Here is a 15,723-nt window from a genome sequence, read left to right on the forward strand (position 1 = left end):
CGTACATCTATATATATATATATATATATATATTTGTTCTTTAAAATGTATTGTACATATACGCAAAGTTATGAAATATTTACAACGTTATAGCATAACACACGAAAGACAAACTATGAATAAATTTTTTTTAAAGGTGCGATATTACAAATAAATATTAAATTTTAAGATTCCAATCTGCTCTACGACTTATCATCTATTATTTTTAAATTTCTCTCATTATAATTTCAGTTTTTAAATTTTAATTGAAAGAAAATAAAAGGAAAAATAAAAGAAAAACAGTTTCAGACTGAATCTTAGATACCTACCATTTTAAACAAGTCGATACAAGATCACAGCAGTTTTTTAAAATTGACGAAATAGTGCAAATATATTTTTTATTTAATTTACTCATTTACACGGCCTGCGCCGATGTTTATATGTAATAAATTAAGTTTTTTTGTTTTTTTATTATTTTTTTTTTATAGAAAAACTTTATATAAAATAAGCGAAATAAAGTGAAACACTATGAAGACTCTTAAGACTTTTTTCTCCAATATCATTAATCAGTGAATTTCAGATGAAAGGATAACTCTGATGAGTGTTTTTATAATGCATACGGCCTAAATGAAAATGAGAATAAAGCCAAGTTTTCTGCCGATCAACGTCAATATTAGCCTTAATCTTGTAAGGATTAAGCTATATTAAAGCAGATATCTTAGCGATGTTGCAAATATGAAAATGAAATGAAAATAATATAATTGTTTTCTTTCATATTAGTTTTTTATGTTAAATTTATTAATCTCTTGTATCCAACAAATTGTCATAAATCTCTTCTATACCGGAAATCTGGTGAAGCTTGGCAAGAAACTTTTCATAGTCCGCGTGCTCCTCTGAAGGCAACTCCACATATTTCTAAATATAACAAATGAATAAACAATAAACAAAAAAATATGGACAATTGAATGTACCACGGGCGTATAGATGTGTTCCATATTTTCGATGATATAGTTTTTTGTTTCAATCGATTTCCGCAAGGAAAGTAACTCTTCAGGTCTGCAAATAAACTAATAGAAACATGGAAGTTCAGTATTCTCAGCATTCGAAGATTTCGCTTCTAAACGCCTTACATTAACAAGCCCTGCAGCGGCATCAGAGACTTCAACTTCTTCTGCTCCACATTCGATGGCATCTTCTGTAGCTAACTCCTCAATATTTTTCGATGAAACTAAACGCTCCTTACTGACGGTTGCTTCTATAAGACCATACTCTTCAAACAAGTTATTCGTATCTATCATAGCGCTGGGAATAATTTTGAAAGTAACCATTTTAAAATCACAAATTAAGTTTTATCACTTACCCGGACTTTCTTAATATTGGTGCAATCTCCTGTTTCAGGCCTGAATAATTATCGGTGTAAATAATCAAAACGATGAAAACTTTTTGCTTAAAACGCAAATCGAGGCGGTATCTCTTTAGTTCCGTTTTGTTTTGCTGGCACTTTTTAATACTACTTTGGATGCTTGACATCGGCATATTTTTTCGAAGTAACATTCTGGATTTTTACGCAAATTTTCGAACTGCACTTCTTTAGACATAAGCGAAAATGTGTTACAATCATACAAATGATGACTACGGCAATTGGAGAATAATGGAGTTATTGAGCATTTACTAAAGTTAATAAGACTTTCGTTATCTTTAATACAATAAATGAAAATTGTATTTTACTTACCTACAATAACTTTGAGTCAACCGAAAGCAATTACTGCATCTCTTATCACCAGGGCAAGCAATTATCAGTATAGGGCTTTCATTTAATATTGGTTCGCCGACTTTTATATTTTCACAAGCTCGAACGTATCTAAAAATTAATTTTATGTAATCCTTTTAAGCAAATTTTTATTTTAGTTGTAAGATTTTTTTTTTTTTTGTTACCTTCCAGCGTGTCATTTTGGGCGATTTTACACTTTTCATTAAATTCGTCAGTCATAGAGGTTTCCTTTTGAATTCCTAATTAAAACGGATTTAAGTTTAAATTTTCTTTCAGACGCGAAGCGACATCAACGAAGAACTATTAAAGAAGATGGACACTATGACAATAGAAAAGGAAAGGAAAAATGCCTTGCAAGCGCAAGATACTGAATGCTTTTTAACACTCTATGTTAAGGGTTATCGACTTTCACAAACTGACATCTAAACATCTAGAGGAGATGATAGATGAGCAAAAGCGACCAAGTCAAGGAAAAAGAATCGGAAACAATCAGGAAACCATTAAAAAGACTAACAATTTCTTTTAAATATATTTTTATATATATTAAAAAAGCTATTTTAAATATATAATGAAGCTATTATATAAATAAAGCTATTTATATTTAAATACAAATTATATAAATTAATATACAGTAACAGGAAAGGCCAGTTTGATTTTCCCAATGACAAATCGAAGCGGTTGAAAAAGTGTTTGTTGCTATAAGCTCCAACTAGACGGATGCTTTTGATTATATTTTTGGTTATACGTTGGGTTTTGGGTTGTTGCATGGTTGTCACCGTAAATGCCGTACCAATTGCATGGCCAATAAGCAAACTTGACGCATTTAGTCAAATTAGCAGCTGAAAGTCTTAAAATCATTTTGTGTTTGATTCTTTTTGCTGGAACAATAGACAGGTAAATAACTTATTATTATTACGTTTTCATTAACTGATTACTGGCACTTTTATGCTGAAGTTTTCGATCGCAATAGATATACACGAAGTACGAAGCTGTACGTAACCATCTGTCATGAAATCTAAATTAGTGTTTTTTTTGCTTCTTATGAGAACTATACCTTTGAAATAACACATACATTTAAGTGGCCATTTTCTTTTAAAGAGCTACAAACAAACCATTTTTGTGATTGAATTAAACAGAAATCCAAATGATGCAAATGTGCAATGAGCAACACCACTTGTTTTTACAAACATATGGGTTCAATTAAGAGTAGATTTATTATTATTCCCGAAAAAAAATGAATTATAACTTGTTGGTTTTTTTATTTTTCCAATTATTAGCGGTGTTTAGAAGTGCATTCCTAACATTTTAATAAAGCCTTTTCATTTAATATACAAGCATTTATCATATTTTCAAATATTAAAAAAAAAAATTATTTCACTTGTATTCTTACTTGTTTATGCGCAGATGTAGATGCCATCCTGGTCACTATGCCACCGGGAGATACCCATGGTAAGTGGTGGAGTGTGCAAAGCCAATTTTTGCTCGTATCAAAAATTTCTAAAAAATAAGGGCTGTGTTTGGGGGTAGACGTGTATGTTTGTTTGTAAAGAGTTTGATCAGATTGCAATAAAGTTGACAGTTTTTTAAAGCACTTTCATAGTGATTGCGGAAGATTAGACTGGAGTTCAGGGCAAAAAAAAGAAATTAAAAGGACGTGGATTGATCGACATTTATGCCATTGATGAGTAAGTTACTAGTTTTATAAGATCTTAGTTTTGCTCAGGTTAAACATGTAAATTGATTTTTGCACTTTCCTCGTAGAATTGATTTGCTTTTGAAGACAAGTTTTTGACAGCCTTACTAAAAGATGACGTAGACTAGCAGAAAGGCATCTTCGGATATGTGGGCATTTGGGGTCGTGCAGCTGGTGCAAATTGGCTCAGTAGAAATGAAATAGAATAAGACTTAGGCAACTGTCTCGCGGCAGGCCTATCCTAAGAAGTTTAGGATACATTGGCGTGTGTGCAAGAGGATTTGAAATAACATAAGAGTTTTTGCCCGTGTTTTAAGATGGACGCAATCATAAGCCTTGCTAAAATCAAGGGACAACAGGGTTACTTTTTTGCTGGTACTTTTCTGAATTACGCGAATGGTTTGACTTTCGTATTGCTACGTTATTGTACCACTTTATTATAAGGATATTATTTATTTCTTGATTAATATCTTCGATATTATCGTTGGATCCCTCCGAGAGAAGAGAGAGCAAATGCTAGAGTCAAGGCCATCGAAATAGTTTTAGTCCTACATTCCTTTGCGTTGTTTTGATTTTACTTATTTGTTCTTCCTTTTTTCTAGCTGGACAAGATTTGTGTTGAGTAGAGCATTTCAGACAACAAGTCCCTTTTGCCTGCAAAACTTGTGCAACGTAGCCGAAGCGACCACATATCAAGCACATCCTTAAAGTCGGAATGAAAAGTTAACTTGTAGGATACAACAATTAAAACAAATCCTTTTGGGTATAGCATTTCCTTTGAAACCAATCTTGACATTGGACGTGAGGATAAGTTGTGTGTTATCTTCGGAGGATCTGCGATTTAAACGGGTAATCGAACGACGTAACAATTCCACCTATGAACAGGTAATATATTAATAAATATTTTGATAATCGTTGGTACACTGCCGCGTACCGTGGGTCTAATTTTAACGAAAAATTTGCAACATTCGGATGTGTACAGGATATATTACACTGGCATGCCTGAGAAGAACATCGGAAAAAGGATCCAGGCGACAATCGTGTGAAAATGGTAATTCTTCAAGGAATTCGGATCGTTAATTTATTAGTGTATTTATTACATATACTTTTAAGCAATATCAAGATACAGAAAAAACTGAAAAGGGTAAATAATTTTGTGAATGTAATGCATGAACATGCCTTGAATTCAATGCTATTATTATATCATTATATTACTTAAACTAAGTTTTCATATTACATTATATTATATTGGTTTATGTATATTATATACTATATTAAATTATATTGTATTTATTTATATTATATATTTCTATTAAATTATATATATTATATATATTTATACTTATATTATCTTGAATTTATTGCAAATAATAACTTGTGCAAGATTTTAATTATTATCGTTATTATATTGGAATATTATTGGTGTATTATTACAGTAAAAGCTCCTTATTCGAGCTTCCTTTATTCGCGGATGAAAAAAATGCGACCCAATTATCATATTCGCGGCTATAAATTTCTTTATTCGCGGATTTTTTGTAACCGGTTCCGGAATTGTTTTGTTTCTGAAGTTGAAACATATTTAAAAAAACAGAATTTAGACTTTAAAGCACTTCTAATATGGACAATGCACCAGTTCATCCTCGCGAACTTGAAGCGTCCTAACGAGGCTAATAATCGTTGTTGGCACGCGCTTGCCTATGTTGCGTTTCGTCATATGTGCCTGGGAACGCTGGGTCCAAATATGCTGTGGTGATAAGTAGCTCGTTTTTCTGGTCCTTCGCCACTTGATTCCCGTTTACTTCAATGCAAAAAATCGGACTTGTCTTCGGTTACGTCCGTTAAACAATGATGGCATTTCAACTGGTCACATACGAATCGCGCTATCACGAATCCCTTGACCAGACGCAGGTAGCTGTCTATTTTGTTGCTTAGCTGACCTGTAATCTTCTGCTGACTCTTTTTTAATTTCATAATCCAATTTGTTTATTAAATCATAATCTTCTTTTGGTGCACATCCGCTCGCATATGCTGATAAACCTCGAACGGATAAACGGTAAGGAGAAAAACTGTTAAGATTATTAATAGTACGGAGTATAAATATAAACGTCGAGTTGTTTCTTTCGGAAAGTAGATAATATTTACATTTACAGACATATAAGCCTATAAAGTTAGTCCTCTACGCATTGCCGAAAGGAAAACTGAATTATATTATAAAAGTAGATTCCGAAAGGTAAAGATCAAAAGTTTTAAGTGTTCTTAGAGTAGAGTAGAGTAAAATTAATGATTTATGCCTAACACATGCAAGTTCGAATCAATTATTTATAAATTTAGGCAAAAGCTTATGAAAAGTTTTCCCCCTATGTAGCATTAATGTACTAAAACTATTTAAATCATTTAATTTTATATCTAATTGTGGACGTTCGCGCGACTGCGCGTTAGGGTGGGAAACAAGAAGTGTTCGCCTAATTTTTCAGCCGCTCGTGAGGTGGCGTAGTGCTGTTTACGGTAGCAATAACGCGAGAAGTAAAATTCTAAGCAATAATCTCGGTAGTTATATGTTTGCTGAAAGTTGGCATCAAATTTAAGCAGAATGCGATTGAGAAGCGCTTTGTGCTCACTCCTTCATACGTACGTTCGGCATTTTCACTATCGGTCCAGGGGTCTTTCGCTTTGACAATATCTCCAATTATTAACGTAGGACGACGTTCGGAAAGATTTTCCATGACCAGAGCTAAATACTTGCCCTCACGTGTGAAATGTACCCGTTCGCGATTCACGTAGTTGCTTATGTTTAATTCTTCTTTCAGACTCGGGAAAATATTTTTAATGTTTTCCAACATGTCCTTGTTGCAACTCGCAGCAACATACGCCCGTTTTAGACGTTCGGGCACATCAAAGCTTCCGATGAGATGTTTGGGTTGCAACAGCAAATCAATTAAATTTAAAAATTAATGTAAATAAATTATAGTGAAATCCTGATTTCACAGAATACGGAATATCTCCGTATTGCCTTTCTTATCACTTGACAATATCAAATTGTTTAACGGCAGTGCGAGTTAGCCGCATATAAGCGAAAGCATTTGTGCAATGTTGCTGAGTAAGAGAAGAAAACGAACTGCGTCTGTTTATGTACATCCCTATTAAACTTTTCAATAATTGAACATATATTTGTATAATCTATGGTGCCTTTAAAGAATAGACGTATAAAGTTGGTGCCTTTAGAGAATAAGCGTATATATGTTCTCAACAATTTGTAAAAATTGAAACTATGCATCCAAACATAAAAGTGACATTTTCACACGACGGCTTTGCTACAACCTATGGACCAAGGAATAATCCAGGCCTTTAAACTCTATTACATTAGACAAACCTTCAAAATCATATTGGATAATGTGGAATGTAATCCTGATATGAATGTTATGGAGTGCAGGAAGAATTTTGACGTAGCAAAATGCATCGCACACATAAAAGAATCATTGGAAGAACTGAAGCCACACACATTGAAGTCATACTGGAAAAACCTGTGGCCTGCTTTGACTGCGGAAAAAGACAAAGAAACTGTGCAAGTTCAAACTTTGACTGCAAACATAGCCGAAATCGCGAATGGAATACACGGGATACATGGAATAGGACGAGATAGGTTCGAACAGATAGAATCAAGTGACATTGAAAAATTGCTTGAATCGCAAGACGAAGATTTGACTGAAATCGACTTGGAGGAAATGTTAAATTCAGAGCCCATTGAAGAAGAGGCTTCAACAAGCACTGGAAACGTGACATTTAATTTGAAATGTCTTAGGAAAGGTTTAAGAATGGCAAATGAGCTTGACGATTTCTTTATGAACATTGATTGGTCTATGGAACGAAGTCTTATTTTTAAGAGGCAAATTGCTAATGTGACTGCTGCATATCAGTCTGAATTAAAGGAGCTTTTAAAAACTGCCAAGCAAGTAAACTTACAAAATTCTTCAAACCGTTGCCTAATCCGTTGCCACTCCGCATTCACGGCATTTTTATGGAACGTATCCGCCGCGAATAAGGAGTAAAGTAAAGGAGCTTTTAGTGTATTGAAAAAAAAAAAAATGGGGCGTGCGGTTTTAATTATTTTTCAGAGTCCAGTTTGGCTTCGCCGTTGCTTATCGCTTTTAAAACTTTCAAGCCTATCTGGTTCAAATATTTAAGAGTAGGCACGTAGTGTTTATCGGGCATATCATCATTCACTCTGGAAGAGGATCCATTCTGGAGAATTCCATTCTAGAAGAGAAGATTGAGTATTGGCTGTTGAGGAAGGCAGCGTCATTTTCATGCATTTCAACGAAATTTTCCGTAGGAGTCGGTGAGAGTAAGGCATTTAAAATCTCATCTTCAGGGACATCACCTTTTCTTCGGCATATCAATGACGGATACTTCGCTTAAAGCAAACGGTAATAATAGTGGAAACGCTTTGTCATCTGAAGGTGATAGTGCTGGCAATTCATCAGTCACCAGGAGTCTTCCTGCCACCGGTAGTACGATGGAAAGCACCGAATCTGAATTTGTAACCAAGTGGCATAATTAAATGTTAACTACCATAGAGAAAAATTAACACTTTTACAATTTATATTTTACATAAATTATGTTATTACATGTACTTAATAATAAAGTTATCATCAAAGAATCAATTGGATAATTGGAATTGACCTGGCATAAATTAATTGAAATATTTGATTACAGGTTCACAATACAAAATTGAACCATGTAATACAAAGATTCACCTAAAGAGTAAATCTAAGTCTAATTTATAATATTTTTTTGAGTTAAGGTAGTAATAGTTCAGTAGTATTGAAGAAATATTGATAAAATCGAGATGATCAAAGATTTAACAACCTTAACAAGGGGAAAAAATGAAGATTTATGAATGTCAAGTTTACAATTGATGATTCATGATTGATGCACACCCAACTGTATATTTACATATATAAACATTATTAAATATTATTATTATATTATTAATTTAAATAAAAAATTATTATTCGATTAAGTGTTGGTTTTCTAATTGGGGTATATTATATTGTTGTTGGTAGTCTCACATTCAATTCACATTCAATAATTCAGCAATGCACCAAAATAAAAATATGCACCGAAAAACCACTTTGAACGAAATGGAGAAACATAAACTTTGTGTGAATGTTTGTACAAATTTTCTTCATCTTTATTAATTTTTGGATAGAATCGCTTCTCTTATTAAAAAATTTTTGTTTCTGAATCTTTCACAAGCGCTTGCAAAATGGTTTCTGGCTAAAAAACTGTTAATCGGCTATTTCTTTTACACCAAAATAGAATAAGAAGATTAAGAATATGCACAGAGTTGCTTGTAATAAATAAGACAAATAGACAAAAAGTGGCAACGCATTGCTCTTGAGCTCTGTAAAAAAGGCAAAGCCGTAGCGGATTAAACTGTTAAAAGCCAAAGCAGTAGCGGAATTTTTATTTATTTATTTATTCCACTTATACTAGAAACTCAACTAAGACAAAATGGCAGTCGAGTTCAATTGACTCTTAAGTAAATCTTAAAATTAATTAATAATAAACCTTAGTATAAGTATAATAAAACAAATAAGGAGGAAAAAAAGAAAAAAAAAAAAAGCATGTACACAACTAGCATAGAGCCACACCCACAACCGATACAGGACCAAATTGCAAGTGAACCTCTAAGCCATCGCAAACATGCATAAGCTTGGCAACCGATAATTGTTAACAACAAATTAATTTTCGACTCATAATGACATATTTAAGGTTAAGTCAGTTTAAGTACGACATAGGTAAATCGCGCGTATTACGCAATGTTGCTTTAATGGACTTTAAAGAGTCCGTTAATGAGAATAAATAATAGACGTCATTTAGGTTCTTGCAAACAACTCTAAGAGCGTTAAACAGTTCAAAATTATATTTGCATTGACTAAGCTTTATCAACATAAAGTGCCTAGAGAAGCGGTTAGGGACATTAAAGCCTATCTCACGAAGTAATGCGGGCGAGTCAATTGCACCATTTATTAATTTGATTAAGAAGGAAACGCTAAGAACACAGCTACGTTTCTTAAATGACGGTAAGGACGGCAGAAGCAACCTATTTTCATAGCGAGGAAGAGAGGCATTCGGATCCCAACCCAAATTTCTAAGAGCAAACAGCACGAATTGCTTTTGAACAGATTCAATTGAATCTACATAGCAGCTATATGAAGGAGACCACACAACAGAGGCATACGCGAGTATGAGTCTAACCAAACGCATGTATAGCTTTTTCGTAATGTAGGGATCATCAAGCTCTTTGGACCACCTTTTTATAAAACCAAGCGCGGACCTAGTTTTGCTTAACGAGAGCTCAATATGCAAGTTAAAACGTAACCTATGGTCAAATAAAACGCTTAAATCTGTGAACGAACCGACGTCCTCTAACTTGCGCGAATCAATGAAATACTGAGTAATGAATGACTTTCTTCTTGAGAAAGAAAGCTTCTTACATTTATTTAGATTTAGTTTGAGAAGATTCAAAGAGCACCGTGCAACAAAATTATCCAAGCCTCCTTGAAGCTGATGTGATTGCGATTCAACAGAGAGGGAAGAAAACAGTTTCATATCATCAGTGTACATTAAGATCTGGCTGGAATTAACCACCGATGGAAGATCGTTAATTTATAAACTAAATAAAATGGGACCTAAGTGACTTCCTTGAGGTTCGCCAGACATAACGGGGAATTCATCCGAGGTGATGAAGTTAAACAAAACCCTGAAGGATTTATTGTGCAGATAAGAGCTTAACTATTCCACTAAGAAGAGAGGATAGCCAGAGGTCTGGAGTTTAAATCTAAGTAGTCTATGATTAACCATATCAAACGCTTTGCTAAAGTCAGTGTAAATGACATCAGTGCGAGAACCACTAGAAAAAGCCTTGAAAACATGAGAAGTAAACTCTAACAAATTGGTCACCGTAGATCTTCCCTTTCGAAAACCATGCTGGAAAGGAGAAATATACAATTTCATGGAAAAGGCTATATGCTGAGCCACAATTCGCTCGAACAGTTTAGGTAAGACACTCAACTTGGCAATGCTTCTGTAGTTCTCTACAAGTTGCCTACTACCACTTTTGTGAATAGGAAGAAGGAAAGAAGTCTTCCAACACAAGGGGAAAACACCTAAATTCAAAGACTTATTAAAAATCTTTGAGATAACATCACAAAGCTCGCCAGCACAAGATATAAGTACACATGAGGGGATTCCATCATGTCCAGGCGAACAATTATATTTCAGAGAGCTCAATCCTTCAAAAACGTCATTTTCAGATATAACAAAGTTAGGAATTGAAATCGAATTAGAAATCGCATATGGATAGTTTACCGATAAATCAAAATTGGCAGTTCTCTCGGAAGTATTCCGCAAAGAGATTTGAGGTTTCAAAATCATCCGAGGACTCGGAGCCATTAAAAGACACAAACGACGGATTTATGGAGATTTTTCTTTTGGAATTAACGAACTTAAAAAAGTATTTAGGATTGGCAAACAGAGAGGATTTAATGAACTAAAGGTATCTGCAGTAATAATGGTGGTTGAGGGAGTTAAATCTATGCCCCGCCACCGAGTAAGCGAAATAATCGAGCGCAGAGCCACTTTTCGAATATTTTTTGAATAGCGAGTTTTTTCTATTCAGGCGCAGAATAGCTAGATGTTATGTATTGACAGCAAGCTTTCAATACTTTCGACTGAGAAATCAAGCCTCATCTGTGAAAGACGATGTTTTAGCAATACAATATTGATTTTATGAAAATTATAATATTTATTTAAAAAGTTTGATTTGGCACATTAAGGCAGTTCAACGCATCATCATTCTTGTGATAAAAGGCAATGCACATTGATGGATGATAAAGACCTTCAGGTAAACTAAAAGGTGGACAACGATTTACGTTAATCTCGGGAAAATTGGCAAAGCAGAGATCAAGCAGTCTACCATTACAATTAGGGGTACGATTATATTGATCCAAATTATGATCAAACAATTCACTAAAGAACACAACAGCCCTATCAGACGTTGAAGTAGGAACCAAACAGCCAGAATTATCCCTGTTTCACCAAGTGACTTGAGGTAAATTGAAGTCATCCAATGCAACGACCAAATCGGTGGGTCTAGACCGCTTGGCCACTTCACAAATGAGGGCAGCCTGTTTCTTATATACAGAGATATCAGAATTTGGGGAAATATAGGAGCAGGTCACATATAAGTGTTTACTAGGAAATTTCACTCGAATGGCGATAAATTCAACATCGGGAGTAGCTGGAAATTCAAACGAATAGGTGGGGAGTGCCGAAGAAGTGGCAATTAAAACACCACCACCATTGCGATACAAACGATCGTTTCTGAAAACTTGAAACTTGAAATAACTGTTAAATTCAGTGTTCCTGCTATGGATGGCGTTTGACGTGGATCTTCATCCAATACTTCAATGCCTCATCTTCAATTTTTTTTGGCTGGCCTGGACGCTCTTTGTCTTTAATCTCAAAAGTACCGCTTTTAAACCTCCTAAACCATTCTCTACATGTTTAACACATGGGAAGAACTACAAACACCACAAGGTTCTTGCTATTCGCGACGGTTGACAATGTTACAACAATGCGGAAAAAAATCTTGGAGAAGGAAAGTGGAAGGAGTTAGCTACTTCTTGATTGTGGATCTTCAGTTTCTCTCAAACACTTTTGAGTGGGAAACCAGCTAGAACCAATCCCTTTCACACATATATTGTCAATGTTGCTCTCTCCATTTCTCTCTTTATTGGACAATCCGTTGATTAAGCGATTTCATTGAACTTTTCAGTGAAACATTCAATTTGCCTCTTTCTGTATATAACAGCTGGCCACTCGCCTTGGCTCTTTTGGCTTTTGTTGTTGGTATATTTAACTCTTCAGTCGTTTCAGTTTTCTCTTACACAATTTAGCGGCAAATTTTTTATCAACGGCTGTGTAATAAGATGGATGAAAACTATTTCGAATTTTATTAAATTTTTTTTGTCTTGATATATTGACAATCATTTTTGTATGGCTCGTATCTGCAAATAGGGGATATAATGTCTTTAGTGGATGGCGAAAATGCAGTAAACGTTAGTAAAAATTTGAATTATTATAATTCCAATCACTGAAGATACCTTGGAGCAAACAGCAGTTCAACAATCCAAACAACCAGATCTAACATTTCATTGTATGTGTTGCGAAGAATATTTTGTAAATCCTTTACTTATGTGTGAGCATATGAACACACAGCCTGAACCAGACAAAGAAAGAAGAAAGAAAGATATTATTAGAAGGACGTTTTTCGCTTCTTCCACGTCCATTGCATTTCTTTTTAAAATACTAAGTTTAATGCTCTGCGCGTGGTCATAACTGACAAAAATCGATGATATAACTTCAATGTCAGCCTTTATTTTACTAACTACATCGTTGATCGAGATAAAAACACACACTTCGTAACTGCCTACTTTATTGAAGGCTACTTCAAAATATTGCTCTTTATTATCGGGCATTGAAGACTTCAATTCTTGCTTTGTTGCCTCTGCCACATATTACAACAATATCGAAATCTCTTTTACTTCATCATAATTTTTATATTTAAATATAAATAGCTTTATTTATATAATAGCTTTTTTATATACTTAAAATAGCTTCATTAATATATATAAAAATATATATATATATAAAAGAAATTGTTAGTCTTTTTAATGGTTTCCTGATTGTTTCCGATTCTTTTTCCTTGACTTGGTCGCTTTCGCTCCTCTATCATCACTTCTAGATGTTTAGTGTTTTGTGTTTAGTGTTTTGGAAAATACGCAAACTAAACTTATTAAATTTTACAAGTTATCCGCCTGAGTGACAAGAGTCTCGACTTTTAACTCAATGTCGTGCCAGTGCATGCATAATACCTATGGAGAGAGGTGAGTTAAAATGTATAACTAGTACACATATATTCGTACAATGTTTGCTGACTAGCCCTTCAGAGACTTTAAATGGTCGTAATCCTATTTTCTTAGTCATAGATTCTCAATGTCATACATGCTTGAAAGTGTGAAGATTTTTACCTAATTGAATGTGTCAAAGGTTAATATCGAACATTTAAAATTTGTTGTATTTTACAAGTTAGCTTAGAATTAAACCGTCATAATTTTTAAATAACGCCCTCGCTAAATTCCCTGTTGAAAGGCAAAGCACAGAGTCGCTTATAATATATATAAATGATTAAAAGCCCAACTTAACAACTTAAATGTTAACGCCAATCAGCTATGTTAAACGCGCCACTTAACCGACCAGAAGGGTCCAACTCTGTAAAATAACGGACCAACTTAACAAAAGCCGTCGGCAAAACAAAAACTTAACATTATCTAACGGACCAACTTAACAAAAGCCGTCGGCAAATCTTTCTAGTTTTGCTGGCTTTTCGTATTATATTTTCCACATTTCAGTTAGATTATGACGATTATATGGATACATGGGTGGAATTTACCGAATTATGTATAGAGTGAACACGCAAATTAGTTTGGTTTTTCAAAGTATAATTTATTTTTTATCTCAAGTGCAGAGTTTTTTTTGATGCTAGCGCTTTAAGAGAAAATTTTCTGGCTAAATTTATAATAATAATAATTTTACAAGTTAGCCTAAAATTAGACTGCTATAATTTTCATTATCAAATTAAACAAAGCCGTCGCTAAATTCCCTGTTGAAAGGCTAAGCACATAGTCGCTTATAATAGACAAATGGTTAAATGCCCAACTTAACAACTTAAATGGTAACGCCATTCAGTCTGTTATATGTTCAAAAAGTAGTCCTGAAACAATCAATTCTATGTTTGCCTTGCTAACGCTTCGTTGTCATAACTAGTTTTCTAGTTTGGACAAATACCGTTGTCAAGTAATAATAAATATGAAATTGGGGGACTTTTATTATTATTATATAAATAAATTTTTTTTCTCTCAGAGTATTGCACTGATGACCATTTTTAACACCTCTGTGTCTGACTATTAGAATCGGGAACAGTTCGCACAAGGTGGCAAGGGTGATGCCAAAAATTTGAAGAAACCTTTCCCATATCTAAAAACAAAACTGGCTTGATTTAGGAACGTACCGAATATAAACATTCTTATCAGCTTGCTTCTTGAAAAGTTCACAGAAAAGTGGGCATATTTTTTGATCCGCAAATCTCTTGTGTAACATTGCCAGATATAGAAACTTTAGATGGTGTGCTTTAGATAAAACAAGGTGATATCACATTGAATATTGTAAGAAAATATAAGTAAATAAATTAAAATTAATAGTGTTTGTGGATTGCGTATGGGTATGGGTATGAATGAAGATTCCGTGTTTTTTATATTAATCAGTGCAATAACTTATATTTAAAAAATCTGAAGCAAAATGGATATCGACGATTTCACTATTGATGAACTTCAATTAATTTCGGATTTGGACAGGTATGTAAATTATTTTTGTAATTCATATAAAAAGAAAAATTCCATTAATTGTCTTCTCAGTCGTCAATTTGGTTTTATAAATTTGGAAGATTGTCCGAATAATTGGATTCGCGACGTTATTCAACGTGCAATAGCTGCTTTACAAAATATCATTATTTTAGCTCATAATAATAATATTAATGAAAACATTTCGCCGCACTCACCTACAAATAAAGTAAAACAGGAGCTGCCGGAAAGAAACGAAATGCTCTTAAGTTGGCACAATGACTATGGCGAGTGTATTTTGGGTACAAAGGAGGAAAAGCCGAATTTTTGTGATGAGGAAAAATATCGCGATAACAAAGAAACGACTGTTCAACCTGAAACTTATTGCAAATTAGGTCACCTGCACTTATTGGTAGACGAATATTATGAAGGTAATACGAAATCTTTTCCATGATACGAATAATATTATTTTGACGCAGTGCTTATAACGGAAAACATAATTTAAAGAACCGAAAAGATCAAAGTGCCGAATTTTACATATATACATTTATATCTATGAACATTGGTTCGTGGAAATGTGTTTGTCACATGCTTTGTCACATTTCTTAATTTTTTTTATTGTTCATTATCGGTACAAAAAGCATATTTAATTAGTACTGTGAATGTCAATTGCAGCGCAAGCCTTGTATGACTCGGGGCAGTTGCAGCCGACAAATGCTTGGCGCTAGTGATTAAAATCTTGATTTGATCGAGCTGACCCTCAAGAGAATATATATATATATATATATATATATATATATATATATATATATATA

The 15,723-nt window shown here is 33.8% G+C and overlaps 2 protein-coding genes across 5 annotated transcripts in view; one reads left to right on the forward strand and one right to left on the reverse strand.

Annotated features, from left to right (window-relative positions):
* Positions 1 to 542: 542 nt before the first annotated feature.
* LOC119640391 (probable transcriptional regulatory protein CPn_0573/CP_0176/CPj0573/CpB0595) overlaps positions 543 to 15,723 on the reverse strand; it is a 16,898-nt gene continuing 1,717 nt past the window's right edge. For 2 of the 4 annotated variants that reach the window (XM_038038382.1, XM_038038379.1), the window contains 6 exons: positions 1,915 to 2,050; positions 1,712 to 1,840; positions 1,340 to 1,650; positions 1,110 to 1,281; positions 951 to 1,046; positions 543 to 894 (listed from right to left, as the gene is read on the reverse strand). In XM_038038382.1, coding sequence (XP_037894310.1) covers positions 778 to 894; positions 951 to 1,046; positions 1,110 to 1,281; positions 1,340 to 1,533 — 579 coding nt within the window. In that variant the 5' untranslated portion in view covers positions 1,534 to 1,650; positions 1,712 to 1,840; positions 1,915 to 2,050 and the 3' untranslated portion in view covers positions 543 to 777. The remainder of the gene's footprint in view (positions 895 to 950; positions 1,047 to 1,109; positions 1,282 to 1,339; positions 1,651 to 1,711; positions 1,841 to 1,914; positions 2,051 to 15,723) is intronic. The other 2 variants (XM_038038383.1, XM_038038380.1) reach the window with 2 other exon arrangements.
* LOC119640390 (lysine-specific demethylase 6A) overlaps positions 14,791 to 15,723 on the forward strand; it is a 20,994-nt gene continuing 20,061 nt past the window's right edge. Inside the window, exons 1-2 of the mRNA XM_038038376.1 lie at positions 14,791 to 14,923; positions 14,984 to 15,339. Coding sequence (XP_037894304.1) covers positions 14,868 to 14,923; positions 14,984 to 15,339 — 412 coding nt within the window. The 5' untranslated portion in view covers positions 14,791 to 14,867. The remainder of the gene's footprint in view (positions 14,924 to 14,983; positions 15,340 to 15,723) is intronic.

The sequence above is a fragment of the Glossina fuscipes genome, unplaced genomic scaffold (genome assembly GCF_014805625.2).
Source record: "Glossina fuscipes isolate IAEA_lab_2018 unplaced genomic scaffold, Yale_Gfus_2 121, whole genome shotgun sequence".
NCBI classification, from domain to species: domain Eukaryota; kingdom Metazoa; phylum Arthropoda; class Insecta; order Diptera; family Glossinidae; genus Glossina; species Glossina fuscipes.